The sequence below is a fragment of the Chlorocebus sabaeus genome, chromosome 6 (genome assembly GCF_047675955.1).
Source record: "Chlorocebus sabaeus isolate Y175 chromosome 6, mChlSab1.0.hap1, whole genome shotgun sequence".
Lineage (NCBI taxonomy): Eukaryota > Metazoa > Chordata > Mammalia > Primates > Cercopithecidae > Chlorocebus > Chlorocebus sabaeus.
The window spans coordinates 47,277,925-47,294,383 of NC_132909.1; the positions used below are offsets into that span (position 1 = coordinate 47,277,925).

The 16,459-nt window shown below is 47.8% G+C and overlaps 1 protein-coding gene across 1 annotated transcript; it reads right to left on the minus strand.

The window, feature by feature from the left end:
* Positions 1–795: 795 nt before the first annotated feature.
* On the minus strand, positions 796–15,945 carry CYP4F8 (cytochrome P450 family 4 subfamily F member 8). The gene is made up of 12 exons (XM_037992481.2): positions 15,748–15,945; positions 13,008–13,152; positions 11,630–11,683; positions 11,411–11,538; positions 8,831–8,952; positions 7,798–8,068; positions 7,396–7,462; positions 7,067–7,196; positions 2,692–2,825; positions 2,533–2,597; positions 2,285–2,367; positions 796–1,932 (listed from the first exon to the last, which is right to left on the minus strand). The coding sequence occupies exons 1-12, from the start codon at positions 15,943–15,945 to the stop codon at positions 1,767–1,769; spliced, it is 1,563 nt and encodes a 520-aa protein (XP_037848409.2). The 3' UTR covers positions 796–1,766.
* Positions 15,946–16,459: the final 514 nt, after the last annotated feature.

Sequence of the window (16,459 nt, forward strand, 5' to 3'; positions counted from 1 at the left end):
AGTGATAATCCCACTTACGAAGGCAGAGTCCTCACAACTTAACCACCCCCCAGAGGCCTCCCCTCTTAATACCACCACATGTAGACTAGGCTTCAATGTATAGATCTGGGGGCTACATAAACACTCAGGTCACAGCATGGATCTAGGGTCATCGACCCTGACTGCTTCTAGCCATCTGCCCCATCTGTCCTAAATAGCAGTCCCTGTCCTCATGGGCCAATATGGAACTCCAGATGCCACATCGATCTTGCAAGCAATTTGCTAAAAAGTCAAAAATAGCAGATGTTGTCAAGGCTATGGATAAAAAGGAACATTTATACACTGTTGGAGGGAATATAAATTAGTTCAGCCACTAAACTAATGGAGTGTGGAGAGCAGTTAGGAGATTCCTCAAAGAACTGAGAGTTGAACTGCCATTTGACCTAGCAATCCCACAACTGGCTATACACCCAAAGGAAAATAAATCATTCTGCCAAAAAGACACATACACCCACATGTTTATCGCAGCTCTAATCACAATAGCGAAGATGTTGAATCAACACAGGCGCCCATCAATGGTGGAGTGGATAAAGAAAATGTGTAGAAATACACCATGAAATACTATGCAGTCATTAAAAAGTACAAAATCATGTCCTTTGCAGCAACACTGATGCAGCTGGGGGCCATTATCCTAAGCAAACTAATGCAGGAACAGAAAACAAAATATTGCATGTTCTCAATTATAAGTGGGAGCTATGCATTGGATACACATGGTAATAAAGATGGGAACAATAGACCCTGGGGACTACTAGACAGGGGAAGCAGGGAGGGGGAAAAGCTGAGAAACTACCTATTAGATACTATGCTCACTACATGGGTGATGGAGTCATTCATACTCTAAACCTCAGCATCATGCAATGTACCTTTGTAATAAATTTGTACGTTAGCTCCTGATTCTAAAATAAAAATTGAAACTCAAGAATTTTTATTCTCACACCTGCAATTTCAGCACTTTGGGAGGCTGAGGTGGGCTGATCACTTGAGGCCAGGAGTTTGAGACCAGCCTGGCCAACACAGCAAAACCCCATCTCTACAAAAAATACAATTAGCTGGGTGTGGTGGTAGACACCTGTTATCCTATCTACTCGGGCGACTGAGTCAGGAGAACCACTTGAACCCAGGAGGTGGAGGTTGCAGTGAGCCACTGCCCTCTGGCCTGGGCGACAAGTGAGACCCCGTCTCAAAGAAAAAAAAAAAAAATCTTGCAAGGAAGGAAGGAAGAAGGGAGGACTGAGCAGAGAGACTGTCGCGGCTTTCTCTTAAGAAAAGTTACCAGAATTACCACATAATCTTTGGCTTCTCCACAAGGGACAGCTACAGTCACTTAACAAATTGAGCTTCAAGAAAGGCTTTCAAATGTGATCTGTATTTCAGGCTGCTATGGACCTAGCTAAAAAACAGGGATTCTAAATTAGCAAAAAGTTATATCAGAATACACAATTATTTGGTGAGGGTGGGGGGAGTCTTTATTTAGGCTGTTGGAGAACCCGCCCTCAGCACGGGGTTCCTGTGCTCACCCAGAGAGGCAGTCAAGGTCTTGGGCTCAGAGACATCTCCCCACCTCTTCCCAACCAGGCCCTAGATCCCTGCAGTCCTCAAGCGCCCCCTACTGGCTCTTCGCGGGACTCAGGCACAGACACCAACACAGATTTATTCTCGGGAATCTGAAAAGGTAGTTGCTGCAAAGATAGGTGATGCAAAGGTAGGTGGGTGGGTCACTGCAGGCCTCAGCCCAGGGGCTCTACTCGCAGCCAAAGTCCGTCCTCTGCACGCAAAATAATCTCCGGCGTCCTGCGTGGCTCCCTGTGGTCGGGCAGGATGCGGAAGCGCAGCAGTGTGAGCGCCAGGACCACCTTCATCTCTGCCATCGCGAACGACTGCCCGATGCAGTTCCTGGGGGCCAGGGTGGGAGTTCTGACTGTACCCAGGACCCAGATCCCGGCCCCACTGCGCCAGAAACCAGGCCCGGGACCCCCAACCCCACCCAGATCACCTTGAGGGGCAGACAGAGGGGAAACTGTGCCTGGGACCCCCATGTGGGCTTGCATATTCCCAGAGCCTAGCCCAGACCCCAGCCCCAAATAAGACCAGATGGGGCAGGAGGCTCTGAGCACACCCTTCTTCCTAGGATCTTCTTTAAAACCCCTATCACAAAAACACGTGGTCCCACAAGTCAGGCAGCTGACAAGGCAGCCATGTGTGCCACCCTCAGCCCATGCCCACCTCAGACACCCCCTGGCCTCACCTGGGCCCTGCTGAGAAAGGAATAAAAGCCATAGGTGACTTCTTCTGGGTGTTTTCTGGGTCGAAGCGGAAGGGGTCATAGACCTGGGTTGGGGGCAAGTTAGGGCTGCTGGTGGGGCTTCTCAGGACACCCAGCCACTCCCACATAAGACAGATATGGGTGGAACAGAGAGAGAGTATCTGGTTTTCCGGTACAAGACCCCTCCCCTGACCAGGCCCCGGGGATGGAGAGGCAGGGAAGGGCAGCACCTCAGGGTCTGGCCACACTGAGGGGTTGTGATGCATTGCGAAGATGTTGATGCTACAGATGTTCCCTGTGATGCAGGAGATGACAGTCAGGACAAGGTCCAAGCTGCCTGCTGGGACCACTCCCCTGCCAAGGACCCTCCTCCCCGCCATGGTGGGCACCTTTGGGGATGACCCGGCTGTCTGGGAGCACCACATCCTGGGTGCAGCCACGGGTGATTGTGGGGACTGGGGGATACAACCGCAGGCTCTCCTTCAGGCACATGGTCAGGAAGGGCAACTGGGCCAGGTCGTCCCTAAGGAAACACCCAACAATTATCCAGGGAGCAAACGCAGCCCTCCTGCTGCCCCTGGAGACCCTCTCACCACCTCCCTCTGACCCTCAGTCTTATAACAAAATTAATTCCAGAAGCAACAAAGATGTAAGCATTAGAAAACCAAAGTCACAAAACTACTAGAAGAAAAATTGACCTGGTGTTTTTAGAGGTATTTCTGAGCAAAACAATATTCTGAGGGTGTCTCTTAAAAGTGCTCATTCTGGCGGGGCACAGTGGCTCACTCCTGTAATCCCAGCACTTTGGAAGCCTGGGGCAGATGGATCACTTGAGGTCAGGAGTTCAACACCAGCCTGACCAACATGGTGAAATCCCATCTTTACTAAAAATACAAACTTAGCCAGGCATGGTGGTGGGCACCTGTAGTCCCAGCTACTCAGGAGGCTGAGGCAGGAGAATCCCTTGAACCCGAGAGGCAGAGGTTACAGTGAGCCAAGATCATGCTACTGCACTGCAGTCTAGGAGGCAGAGTGACTCCATCTCAAAAACAAAAGTGTTCATTTGTTTGCATGAAAAAGCATTTAAAATTATATAAAGAGGTAACAAAAGCAGGAAAAAAAAAAAACATCTCTACAAAGGGCTAATAAGGTTACTTGAATAAATAATCTCCACTCCACACTGTAGGGTGGGATGACCATATGTTGTAAAGGGACAAGACCCCTCCCCTGACCAGGCCCTGGGGATGGAGAAGCAGGGAGGGGCAGCACCTCAGGATCTGGCCAGACTGAGGGGTTGTGATGGATTGAGAAGATGCTGATGCTACAGACGTTCCCTGGTGTCTGTTCTTTCTAAAGGCGTCAATTCTTTCTAAATTAATCAATATACTTCATGCAATGAATAAAAAATCTAGCTGGATTCTTTTGGGAACTTTGAAATCTTATTCTAATTGAAAGAATTTTAAAGTTCATCAAGAGCTAGGTCTTTTTTTTTTTTTTTTTTTTTTTTTTTTTGAGATGGGTTCTCACTGTGTCACCCAGGCTGGAATGCAGTGGCCTGATCTCAGCTCGCTGCAACCTCCGTCTCCTGGGTTCAAGAGATTATTGTGCCTCAGCCTCCCAAGCAGCTGGGATTACAGGTGTACACCACCACACCCAACTAATTTTTGTATTTTTAGTGCAGATGGGGTTTCACCATATTGACCAGGCTGGTCTCGAACTCCTGACCTCAAGTGATCTGCCCACCTCAGCCTCCCAAAGTGCTGAGATTACAGGCATGAGCCACCGCGCCCTGCCCAAGCTAGGTCAATTTTTAAATAAAAGATTGAAGAAGGGGAACCCAAGTTTCAAGATATTAAGAAATGTTACAAATGCATACTAGTAAAAATAAAATAATTTTTTAAAAACTGTGGGACTGCTGCAAGAACAGAAAAACAGGTCGATAGAACAGAGTAGAGAGCTCAGAATCAGGCATGTGAATAGGGGGAAACTTAACATCTGCTAAAGGAAGGTCCACACGCCCCTGGAGAATGGATAGTGTGGTGGAAGTTGTTCAGACCACTGGAAATGTGTGAACAAAGCGAAACAGGTTCTTGTCTACTACATATACAGGGTGGAGTCTTTTTTTTATGAGAAAGGTAAAATTATAACGTTAAAAGATGATAACACAGGAGACATTTTTGTGACTTAGGAGTAGGAATTCTTAAAACCCCAAAAGCTTAAACAAGATAAAATATAAAGGATAAATATGCATGCAAATTAAGGATTTCTGTGCAATAAAAGATACAGTGGACCCAATTAACATTCCAATGAAAGATAAGAGATTCAGAGAAGATGCCTAAGATAGGTAGATAGATAGATAGATAGATAGATATGCAGAATGATATCTTGAATACGTCAGGAATTCCTGCAAATCTGCAAGAGAACAAACAGGTGACCCAAGTGAAAAAGTAGACAATGCTCAAACATGAGAAATTTAAGAGGAGATGCTCAGAGTCACTAGCTATCATAGAAATGGAAGCTAGCTGACAATGAGATACCACTTCACATCTATTCGAGGCTAGAATGGCCAAAGGTAGGTGTTGCCAAGGTTGGTTGAGGTGTGGGTAGAGGGGTCACATGCACTGATAGTGGGGTGCACAGAAGCTGCCAACATGGAAGGCAACCAGCAGGACATGGCCAAGGAAAGATGCATGTTTTACAGCCCAGCAAGCTGGTTCCCAACTGTAGATCCCAGAGAAATTATCAGACATGCAGATAAAGAGATACGCACAAAGATGGTCATTGCACTGGAGATATAGAAGCAGTCCAGGTATCCACTATAGAACTGAAGAGAAAAGAACTAGATCATAGCTAGAAACAAGAGGATAACTATACTTAGGACGACGGTGCTGCAAATCAGAGTGCTACATTTACATAGCACAAATCATAGCACAAAACCACGGTGCTATAAACGTAGCACAAATCATAGTGCTATATTTCTGAAAAGGTAAGAACCAGCATATTTGTGAAATAAAAACATATATAGAATTTTAAAATGTATCCACCCCAACAACAAATTTTACAAATAAAAGTATCCATCATTTTGTAATCATATTGCTGGAGAGCTGAAAGTAGAGATTTGAGATAAATGAGAAGAAATACATACTGCATAGAAAAATGATGAGAATTTGCCATGAATTGAGGGACATCATTAACTCAAACATTAGCACCTAACATCCAAAAAATTTATTAATTAAAATTTTCAAAAGTATTTGTCAAACTAGCTAGCCTGATCACAGAGTTCAAATGGAAAAAATAAGAATTCAAGGGGGAAAAAAAAAAACTGTAAACGCAAAGAAATGAGACAGACAGAAACTCTACCAAATATGAAAGTGTTTTTAAAAGTAGACTTCATGCTGCTCATGTAGGACTATATAATAAATGGAACAAAATGAAGGCAACAAATAAAACCATATATATACACACATATATGTATATATAGTTATATATACATATACATACATATATAGTTTCTTGTGAATTTGTTATTATTTAGAATCATGACACAAGGACAAAATATTCATTAAACTTAGTTGGGACAATTAGACATTTGGAGAAAAAATAGATTCCAAAGGGAAAATAGATTTCAAAGGGAAAAATTTCTAAATGTGAAAAATATTGATAAAATGTTAAATAAATAAACTTTAAAAAATACATAAGCCTATTAGAATAAGTCAAACAAGAGTTTTGCATTTTACTATTAGAGGATAAAAGGATTTGTTAAATAATTTTTTAAGAAACACAAACAGGAAATATAAAAGAAAAAAATAATAAATTTGGTGACAAATAAATGAACCAAAAATAACAATAAAGTCCAAGACAATGCGAGGAAAAAATTTGCATAAGAGAAAAAAGAAATAATATTCTTAATATGTAAAGAGTTCTTATAAATAAATAAGAAAACTAGTATGACCCAAAGTAGAAAAAACAAATCATGCAAAAACTGACACTTCACAGAAAAAGAGATATGGATGGCTCATCAGCAGGTGACAACAGTGCTCAACTTTACCCATATTTAAAGTTATGTTCATTAAAATAATAAAATATTACATTGCACCTATCAGATTGGCAAATGTTTTAGTTTCATAATAGGCACTTCTGATGAGGTTGTGAGGAAGTTTGGCATTCTCAAAATCTGTGTGTAGGAGTAGATTTCCCAAGAGCTATTGAATTGTAAAACTCAAATGGTCTTTGGCTCAGCAATTGCACTTCTAGGAATTTGTTCTACAAAGATGACATGTCAGCAATGATCATGGCACACCGATATTCAACACATCATGTCTTTCATACCAAAAGGCTGGAAAGTATAGAAACATGCGTTGATAAGAGAATGTTTTGATAAATCATAATATTAGATTGGTCCAAAAGTCATTGCAGCTTTTGCCACTAATTCTCCAAGCAGCCCTGTGGGACAGCAATTCCCCACACCCCCAATTTACAAAGGAGAAAAGTTGTTCAGAAAAGGGAATTGATTTTACTAATGGTGCATAGCAAGTTAGTGGGGAAATAAATATGGACTCCCAGACCATTCTGTCCCCAAAGCATGCAATGTTACCCTTGCTAGCCCCCGCTAGGTAGAGAAGTAGAGCCCTGTTTCTGGGCTCTATGCCTATTCCCACTAGGCAACAATGGCAGAATCATCAAAAAGATTCTCCCCATTTCCCCCACCTGGGGAGAAGAACCAACAAGAGGAACTCAGAAACAGCTACCAGCACCTGCACTCACCATTCAATCTCTTTAGGCTCACGGTCCTTCAGAAGCTCTTGCACCTCCTGCCGGCAGCGTTCTTGGTATTCTGGGTGCCTCGCGAGGTTGTACAAGACCCAGGAGAGGCCACTGGCCGTAGTGTCATGGCCTGAGGGTCAGCCAGGCAGGCTTGAATCTCTGGACTGCTTCAGCACGCAGAGGGTGGACAACTCCCATACAGTGAGGCTCTCAGGAAGGTTGAGGGGAGGGGGAGATTGGGCAGAATGAAGTGATTCAGGGCCAGCCCTCCACTTCCCTGGACTGGAGAGACCCCTGTTGCCACTGTAGTCCGAGACTGGGACACTCACCTCCAAACATGAAAGTGTCAGCTTCCGCTCTTATGTCCTCATCTGACAACTCTTTCCCATTTTTATCCTGGAGAAAAGAACCCCAATCACACCAGCTCTGGGGTCACTGGAGTCTAAACTGAAACAGTCCCTGAAGATCCATTATCCCAGAAAGATCCCTCCCTTGTCACTTCCAGATCTACCCCCACAGGCTTCCTCCAGGCCTCCTGTTTGTTCTTCCCATGCAGCTTTCCATGCAGCTTTCTATGCAATCACCCCTAAAACTTATCTGACTTGTCCCTCCCTTCCTCAAGCACCTTCCATGACTCCTTAGTGCCTTCTGGATCAAGTTCAGTCCTTCAATCTGACATTTGACCTGAAGCTCCATTTTACCTCTTGAATTCAGATCCCAGAGAAGCCCACCTTGCTCAGCAGGAGCACGTCGATGAAGTCCAAAGTCTTGGATTTGGCCTTGGCCTGCAGGAAGTCATCAACACCCTGGCTAGCGAGGGTGCGGCGCCGCTCCTGGATGACGGCTTCTGTGAAGTCGTGCACCAGGCGGCAGGCCCTGAGGAAGCGCCGTCCACAGGGAGTGAGGAAGTACAGGAAGTCCTTGTATAGGAAGAACTTGTGATTCCGTTTCACTATAAGGGCACTGAGCTCCATGATTGCGGCAATATATTCACTGGGCTTCCTGCAGAGCCAGTTCAGAGAGAGGAAGCAACTCCTTACACACATGAAAGCCTGGAAGCACCTTTCAGCCAGAATCCCAGGACCACGTTCCATGCAGAAAGGGGTGCCCTGCAAGCACATTTCACTCTCTGCCTCCCATTCTGTGAGCTGCCTCCTGCCCCGGATCCTCAGGGCACAGCTTGGCCATTACGGGCATCTCCTCTCTCTCTCTTACAAAACATCTGCTTGCCTATTATTCCTCAGTTTCTCCCAAATCTGCCCCATTCTCTCCAACAAACTCAGACCTTCTCTCCCTGGCCTCCTTGCAGGCTGCATCTACACAACAGTCAATCTTCCACAGAGTCCCAGAGTCCAATGTCCCAGCTCAGCACTGACCATGACGCTCATCTGCTCAAACACCTCCCATGGCTCCCTGGGAACCTTGAACAAAATTAATCTCCCTTTGACTTTTCAAGATCCTTAAGATCTAGTTACTGCCAACCCCTCCACCCTCATTTCCAAGTGTCTCCCAACTCCCTGTTGCACATGCTCTGCTCATCTTAGCCTCCTTGCCTTGACCCAAACAGTTCCACTTGTTTGGAGGAATCTTCTCTTTATCTCGCGCTCTCTGTCTCTCTCTCCTTCTCTCCTTCTTTGTCCTTCAATGCCCAGTTCTCATCATCTCTCCAGGAAGGCTCTTCTTGTCTCCTTGGGCTTTGCTCTCCCCACCTTCCCCTGCTCCCGAATCCATCCCATGTTCCCAGGCCGTGGGGCAAGAACTCACTCCTGACAATGGCTATCAATGCTGAAGATGCATTTCTGCAGACTGTCCAGGGCCATAAGGCTGATGTGCTCAAACATGTCCAGACGGGTGCTGCCCTCCAGGGCCAGGCGTTGCCATTTGGCCTGGCCAGAGAAGGGGACAGGGCTGGGGCCAGGCCCTGGCTCCTCTGAGTCCCCCTGCAACCCCAGCCACCAGGATGGACTCCCACAGAGGCAGGCTCCTGGTTTTCTGTCCCAGACTCCCATCCCCAGGGAGGATTCGGCTTGGCTGAGAGTGGAAGCTGTTATTATTAGGAGATGAAGATCCCACGTCTGGGTTCAAGCTCCAGCTGTGATTCCTAAGCTGTGTGTACCCTTGGTCAACTCATAGCCCTCTTCTAGGTCTCACCTGTCAAATCCTCAATAGCAATCAAGATGACCTGCTTTGATGCCAGGGAGGGAGGCTAGAACCCCTTCTCCCCCTCTCTTAGACTCACTGACAAGCTGGGTGAACTTGGGAAACCTCCCTAACCTCTCTGGCCCTCAGTTTCACCATTTGCCATGGCGGTGAGTGGGGGAGGTGTGGAAAATATCATCTACCTCTCAGGGTTGTGAAAATTAAATGAGACCACATATATCCTGGAATGGGCATATTACATCATTTCTGTCATATGATGAGTTCTCAACAAATATTAGCTTGAGTCATCTTCGTTGTTATAAATTGATTACAAAAAAAGTCCCTGTGATCCCCCTGAGCACTTTTTTCTGAGCATGCCAAGAATGCAAAATCCTGAAGTTTTGTTGTTGTTGTTTGTTTGTTTGTTTGTTTTTGAAATGGGGTCTCATTCTGTTGCCCAGGCTGGAGTGCAGCCGCACGATCTTGGCTCACTACAACCTTCACCCGCCGGGTTCAAGCAGTTCTTCAGCCTCAGCCTCCTGAGTAGCTGGGGTTACAGGTACACACCACCACGCCTGGCTAATTTTTGTATTTGTAGTAGAGACAGGGTTTCGCCATGTTGGCCAGGCTGGTCTCGAACTCCTGACCTCAAGTGATCCCAATGTGCTGGGATTACAGGCATGAGCCCCCATACCTGGTCAACCCTGAGGTTCTTATCTGGGATATTTCTCAGTCTTGTGTTTGCAGAGAACAACCTTGGGGTATAAGGTAATCGCTCCTCTGGGACACACATAGGCTTATTCTGCTTGCTCTAAAAGCAGATTCCCTAAGCCTAATGCTCCTCCCCATCATGCAGTATACTACATGGCAGACATCTGTGGAAGCCCACCTTATCACCCCAGGCAATCTGAGTGGCTTAGAGAAAGGATCCAAAACAACAAGATGCACATGCCACTTGCTGAGACATGCGTAATAGACTTTTGTGTTTGACCCAGAAGTCTCGTGTCTTCTGGCAGAATCCATGCAAAAGTAACAAGCTAATTTATCGGCTCACAGGAGAAAAAGAAAATCCTAGTTATTTTACAAAACGCTTGGCTCCATTTCTTCCCTTGTCCCCACATCCACATCTTTTGCAATGTGGTTTTTTAGCTACTCCCATTAAGAGATGGAGTCTATTTTGCCCCACATTGATTCATGGTGGATGTTTTATTTATTTATTTATTTTGGCAAATAGAATGTGGCGAAAATGATAAGGCCATAACTAGTGAGAAGTTGGCTGGGTGCAGCGGCTCATGCCTGTAATTCCAGCACTTTGGGAGGCTGAGGAGGGCAGATCACTTGAGGTCAGGAGTTCGACACTAGCCTGCCCAACATGGTGAAACCCTGTCTCTACTAAAATTACAAAAAATTAGCTGGACGTAGTGGTGGGCACCTGTAATTCCATCTACCTGGGAGACTGAGGCGGGAGAGTTGCTTGAGGCGGGGGTTGCAGAGAGCCAAGATCACACCACTGCACTCCAGCCTGGGAGACAAACCAAGACTTCATCTCAAAAATAAAATAAATAATAATAACTAATGAGAAGCATTGCATCCTCCTCTCACTGCCTTGGAATCCTGTCTCTGCCATGTGAGCAATCCTGGGGTGTCATCTAGAGGCAGAGAATCACATGGAGAGAAGTCCAGGTGTCCCAGCTGAAGCCATCCTAAATCAGCCAGAAGCCAGCAAAGCTCCAAACACGTGAGAGAACTGAGCTGGTACAAGCAAAGCTGCCGACCTGACCCACAGCTGCTCTTATGCCTTGAGGGATTCCATCCACATGCATAAGGGCTGGCCAACTGTCCCACAGACTTGTTAGCAAATATAAACCCTTATTGCTCTAAAACCAGTTAGTTTTGAAGTGATCTGTACTCAGCAATGACTACTATGCAAGTGTCATCCTTCCTTTCTTGAGTTTACAGGGCTTCTGTGAGAAAAATGTGGAAATTGACTCCTTCTGACTACCTACTAAGTGTCAGAGACATGAGTCCATCACATGCTCCTACCACTTTTTAGTAAAGATTATCAGCTTCATGGGGAAATCAAGGCACAGAGAGGAAGAGCAATGGCCCCAAACCCACCCAGGAGAGCCAACATTCCAGACCCAATCTGTACGTGTTCCCCCCACCCCAAGGCTGCAGCTGAGACCCTGAGTTCAAAGCACTCACATGCATGATGTTCACACTCTTGTTGAAAATCTTTATATAGGGCTTCAGGATGTTGAAACGGAAGGCAGGTGTCAGCATGCGACGGTGGTGTCTCCACTTGTCACCAGCACTTAACAAGAGCCCATCCCCTAGTAGGGCAGCCAAGGGCTGTGGGCAAAGGCAGAACCTTCTCCTGGGCACAAAAGTTGGTCCCCATCCCGTCCACCTACAGTTACTTACCCAGCCAGGGCTTCAGCATCTTATAGAAGACTACGTCCTTGTCTGTAATGGCATCTGACATGAATGAAGACCATCAGGATCCGTGGAGAGGATAGAGGAGGGACTTTAGGTATGGAGGGTGGCTCCCAGACAGAGGTTGGGACTTCTTTTCTCCAAGCCCAGCATAGCAGGAAGGAGGCCATGGGCAGAGGAAGGAAGGAGGGTGAGGGGCATAAAGGAGGCTGGACTAGGCTGCAATAGCACTATAGAGTAATGATACACCCTAACATGGTACAGCATGCTAAGCATGCCTTGACACGGCTCCTACATGGTCCAACATGTTCTGCAACACCCAAGCATAAGTCAATACTCTAGAAAACACCTTTACAGAATAAGAGTTGAAGACAGAATTCTGATGATATTAGGTGAGACCTGGATCCAGTTGTGCCTGAAGGCCATCCTCCCTGGACTTCGCAGTCAGTAGGTTCTCTTTAATGGCTCAGACTTCGTGGGGTTGACTTCCTACCACTCACAATGAAAAGATACCTCAGCAGCCAGAGAGAGCCGTGGACCTGCCCAGAGTCACTCAGCATTTTGGGGCCTGAGCCATGGTCTCTGTGGGGTAATACCCCTTCTGCTGCTCATCCTGGCCTGTTCAAAGATAGGAAGGGCAGAGGGCAAGGGTAGGGCTCCAGGCTGGGGTGGGGTCTCCTACTGGAGATTCCTGGGGCCTGGAGCAGGAGGGCAATGAGCATACAGTGGAAGTGCCACAGGACGGGGTTAGAAGGAATCGACCCACAAGAGGTGAATGTCATGGAAATAGCAGCCCAGATCTTCCACCAACCACAGCTCCTTCTCATTGCTCTGGGCCTGCAGAAGGACAAGGCCAACGCCAGGCCTGGCCAGGAGCCTTGAATACTAACAATGCCCACTGCATCACCCTGCCTCTGCTTAAAAAAAATTATCATTCATCATTCCAGACCCAGCTCCTGCTACTCCTCCTCCAGGAAGTCTTCTAGCATGCCCCAGTAGAAAACTTGCTCTCCTCTGATCTGTCAAAGCCCGTCTCCTCCTGGCCCATTTCTAACTCTATGAAGTCTCTGTACCGATCCTTCTCTTCAAGTTTGGGGGTTCCTCCAGGACAGGGTCTTGGATTAAGGCTTCTTGGGGCCCCAGTGGTTCCCAGAACAACAGGGAGGTGAGGAAGATGGCAGCAGAGAGAAGAGACACTGAGGTTGGGGTTGGTGAATCCAGGAAGGAAAGAGAAAGGTGGCTGAGAGAGAAGCAGGAAGGAAGGGGCTGAGTACTACAGGGGCTGCACAGAAGCTTTGGGGATGAGGAGATCTAGAAGCCCTCCGCCATTCTCCTGTGCCCACCACCACAAGTTCTGCAGGAGTACCTGAGGTATTGATGACAGACCGGATGATGTCGGGGTGGTACAAGTTGATGACGGGAAAAATGGGGCCCATCCACCTCACAAAGCCCTGGGGGTAGGTGGCCACCAGCTGGGTCAGGACCCTCAAGCCCTCCTCCGTAGGGGTGACCTGCAAGCAAGACAAGGGCCATCACCTCCTGTGATGGTTAATTGTAGGTGTCCACTTGACTGGGTTAAGGGATGCCCAGACATCCAGTCAAACATTATTTCTGGCTATGTCTATGAGGGTGTTTCAGGAGAGATTAGCATCTGAAGGTAAACTGAGGAAGGAAGATCTCCCCTTCCCAGTCTGGGTGGGCATCATCCAATCTGTTGAGGGTCCAGGTAGAATATAAAGGTGGAGGAAGGGTGAATTTGTTTTCTCCTCTGCAGCTGAGACATCCATCTTCTCCTGCCCTTGGACATTAGAACTCCAGGTTCCCAGGGCTTTGGACCCAGACGGAATTGCACCACCAGTGTCCCTGATTCTCCAGCTTGCAGAAGGCATAGACTAGGACTTCTCAGCCTCCATGAACAGAAGTCAGCTCCTATAATAAGTGCCCTCTACTGTCTCTCCATAGATTAGATAGATCAGACAGATGGACGGATGGATAGATAGGTAGGTAGGTAGGTAGGTAGACAGATAGATAGATAGATAGATAGATAGATAGATAGATAGATAGATAGATAGATAGATAGTTGTAGATAATGATATCATATTATTTCTATTACTCTGGAGAAAAAAATACATTTCCCAGGAGGAGCCACAGCAGGTCCCACTGCAGGATTCAGAGGTGGCACAGCCTCTGCAATGAACAGCATGTCCAGATTCTGCACACATAGGGGTAATCTCCACTCCCTCCTGCTCCTTTCTCTTGGGGGCAGTATCTAAGTTCCAAGGCTACATCCCAGGGAACAGGGAGAAGACACACTATCTGTTCATGGAGAAGTCCACCTTGAATAGAGGATGGATTTTCTCATCCTGAGAGTGGCTCCAGCCCACGCACAGTCATGTGGGGTTGGCTCCACAAGGGTGGTATGTGGGCAGCAATGTGGCCTCAGGACATGTCCCCAGGGCTGGTCCCCACATCTTTTTATGTCCTGGCTGGGCCTCAGGGGCTCCAGGTCCTCCCATGGAGAAGGGTCTGCACACTGTGGAATTTCCTTTCTCAGCAGCCCCCAGGGAAGAAGAGGTGACTCTAACTGCCTGTCAGGAAGAACAGCGGCTCTCACTAGGGAGCACCTTCTGCACATCAGGCTCAGAGCTAGTCCGTCCTGTGCTCCCTCCCCCTGCACCTGCGGACACACCCATCAATCCTGCCATTTACCAATGAACAGACTGATGCCAAATCACCCAAAAGGGACAGCATGTCTAAGTGAAAGGGCAGGGTCTGAAGGGTCATAGATAACTCTAAAGAGGAAGTAAATGGTTAAATTTTATCCAGGTTGGGCAACACAACCCATTGGGACAACTTAGTGGGGAGAAAGAAGATGCCCTTGCAAGGGGGAGGGTGGAGACGGCACACTTCTCTCTTCTGGCCCAGCTGTGTCACGATGTGAGGGCAGGGGCTGTATAGCTACTTTCTATGGGAAAACTGCAGCCCAGAGATGGGTGGACACAAGCAAATGGGTCAGGCAGAAAGTCGGTTCTAGACAGTGAGCTCAAGAGGCCTCAAGTATAGCAGTGGAGATTGTGGAAATATTGGTGAATTCCTGCCGTGTAACCCCCACTCTCCCACAGGAACCCATCAGAGGTTCACTAGTGTACTGAAAACAGTCAGGAAAAGAATTCAAAACACGCTAGGGGTGGCTTCCCCTAGACAAGGAGGTGAGAAAGGCTTGGCATGGCAAAGCAGAGGAATGAGTGAGTAGGCAGACAAATGAGTGAGTGAGCAGAGGAATGAGTGAGTGAGCAGAGGAATGAGTGAGTGAGGAGAGGAATGAGTGAGTGAGGAGAGGAATGAGTGAGTGGATAGAGGAATGAGTGAGTGAGGAGAGGGATGAGTGAGTGAGCAGAGGAATGAGTGAGTGAGGAGAGGAATGAGTGAGTGAGGAGAGGGATGAGTGAGTGAGCAGAGGAATTAGTGAGTGAAGAGAGGAATGAGCGAGTGAGGACAGGAATGAGCAAGTGGGGAGAGGAGTGAGTGAGTGAGGAGAGGGATGAGTGAGTGAGGAGAGGGATGAGTGAGTGAGGAGAGGGATGAGTGAGTGAGGAGAGGAATGACCGAGCGGGGAGAGGAATGAGTGAGTGAGGAGAGGAATGAGTGAGTGAGGAGAGGAATGAGTGAATGAGGAGAGGAATGCGTGAGTAAGGAGAGGAATGAGTGAGTGAGGAGAGGAATGAGTGAGTGGATAGACGAATGAGTGAGTGGGTAGAGGAATGAATGAATGAGGAGAGGAATGAGTGAGTGGATAGACGAATGAGTGAGTGAGGAGAGGAATGAGTGAGTGAGGAGAGGAATGAGTGAGTGGATAGAGGAATGAGTGAGTGGATAGAGGAGTGAGTGAGTGAGGAGAGGAATGAGTGAGTGAGGAGAGGAATGAGTGAGTGAGGAGAGGAATGAATGAGTGGATAGAGGAATGAGTGAGGGAGGCGTGGAATGAGTGAGTGAGCAGAGGAATGAGTGAGTTTCTCCCCTGTCCCAGACCCCAGCCCACCCCCTCAGCCTGAGCCCCTTTCCAGCCTTCTACCCTGAGATACCAGATCCATCTTCCTGCCACTCACCAGGCCCAGGTGACCCAAGAACCAGTTCTGTTTTGGGGGCTGCGGGAAACACCGGAGGCGGCGGCAGTTGTCGTAGAAGGTGTAGATCCACATTAGGATGCAGGCCAGGAGCCAGGAGGCCCCGACCAGCAGCAGGAGCAGCCATGGGGATGATGCCACCGGCCCGAGGCCCAGCCAGGACAGGCTTGGCAGCGACATCCTGCAAGGCAGAGGGGATGGAGGGTGAGGTCCTGAGGCCTAGGAAAGGGGCTCGGGAGCTCCAGGACCGATGATGGGTAAACATGGTTAAGAGCATGGAGGGAGATTCAGGGAATCTCAGGGGAAGAGGCCAAGGGAGAGGGGAGGGGAGAAGTGACACAAAATTCGAGATCAAGGAAACTAGAGACCAGACAGCCTCATCTAGAACCACCAGCCAACTTACCTCTGGCTACCTGCAAGCACCCATCACCAGGGCCAGCTCCCTGGAGCCACCCCAGTCTTGGGCAGTGCCCCTCCCTATCCAACCCTGCCACCCCCAGCCTGGCACCTTCTGTCAGGAGAAGCTTGTTCCGCACAACCTCCTCTCCTCCTTTGCTAGCAGGTTTTTGCCCCTGGCCCCAGATCTAGGAAACACTGTAGGAGGCTGGGCTGGGCTGGGCTGGGCTGGCCAATCCTCACAGCCTGGATGCCTCCTTTGTGCCAGGGCAGCCAACCAAAACCCAGGGACTAGCGG

What these genes read in the sequence shown, in the direction of transcription:
- CYP4F8 (XM_037992481.2), bottom strand. Translation starts at nt 15,945, where the DNA reads ATGTCGCTGCCAAGCCTGTCCTGGCTGGGCCTCGGGCCGGTGGCATCA. An exon ending in GATGCTGAAGCCCTGGCTGG is followed by an intron (nt 11,539 to 11,629) that starts GTAAGTAACTGT and finishes CTGCCCTACTAG; the next exon opens with GGGATGGGCTCTTGTTAAGT. An exon ending in CAGCCGGGTCATCCCCAAAG is followed by an intron (nt 2,598 to 2,691) that starts GTGCCCACCATG and finishes CCTGCATCACAG; the next exon opens with GGAACATCTGTAGCATCAAC.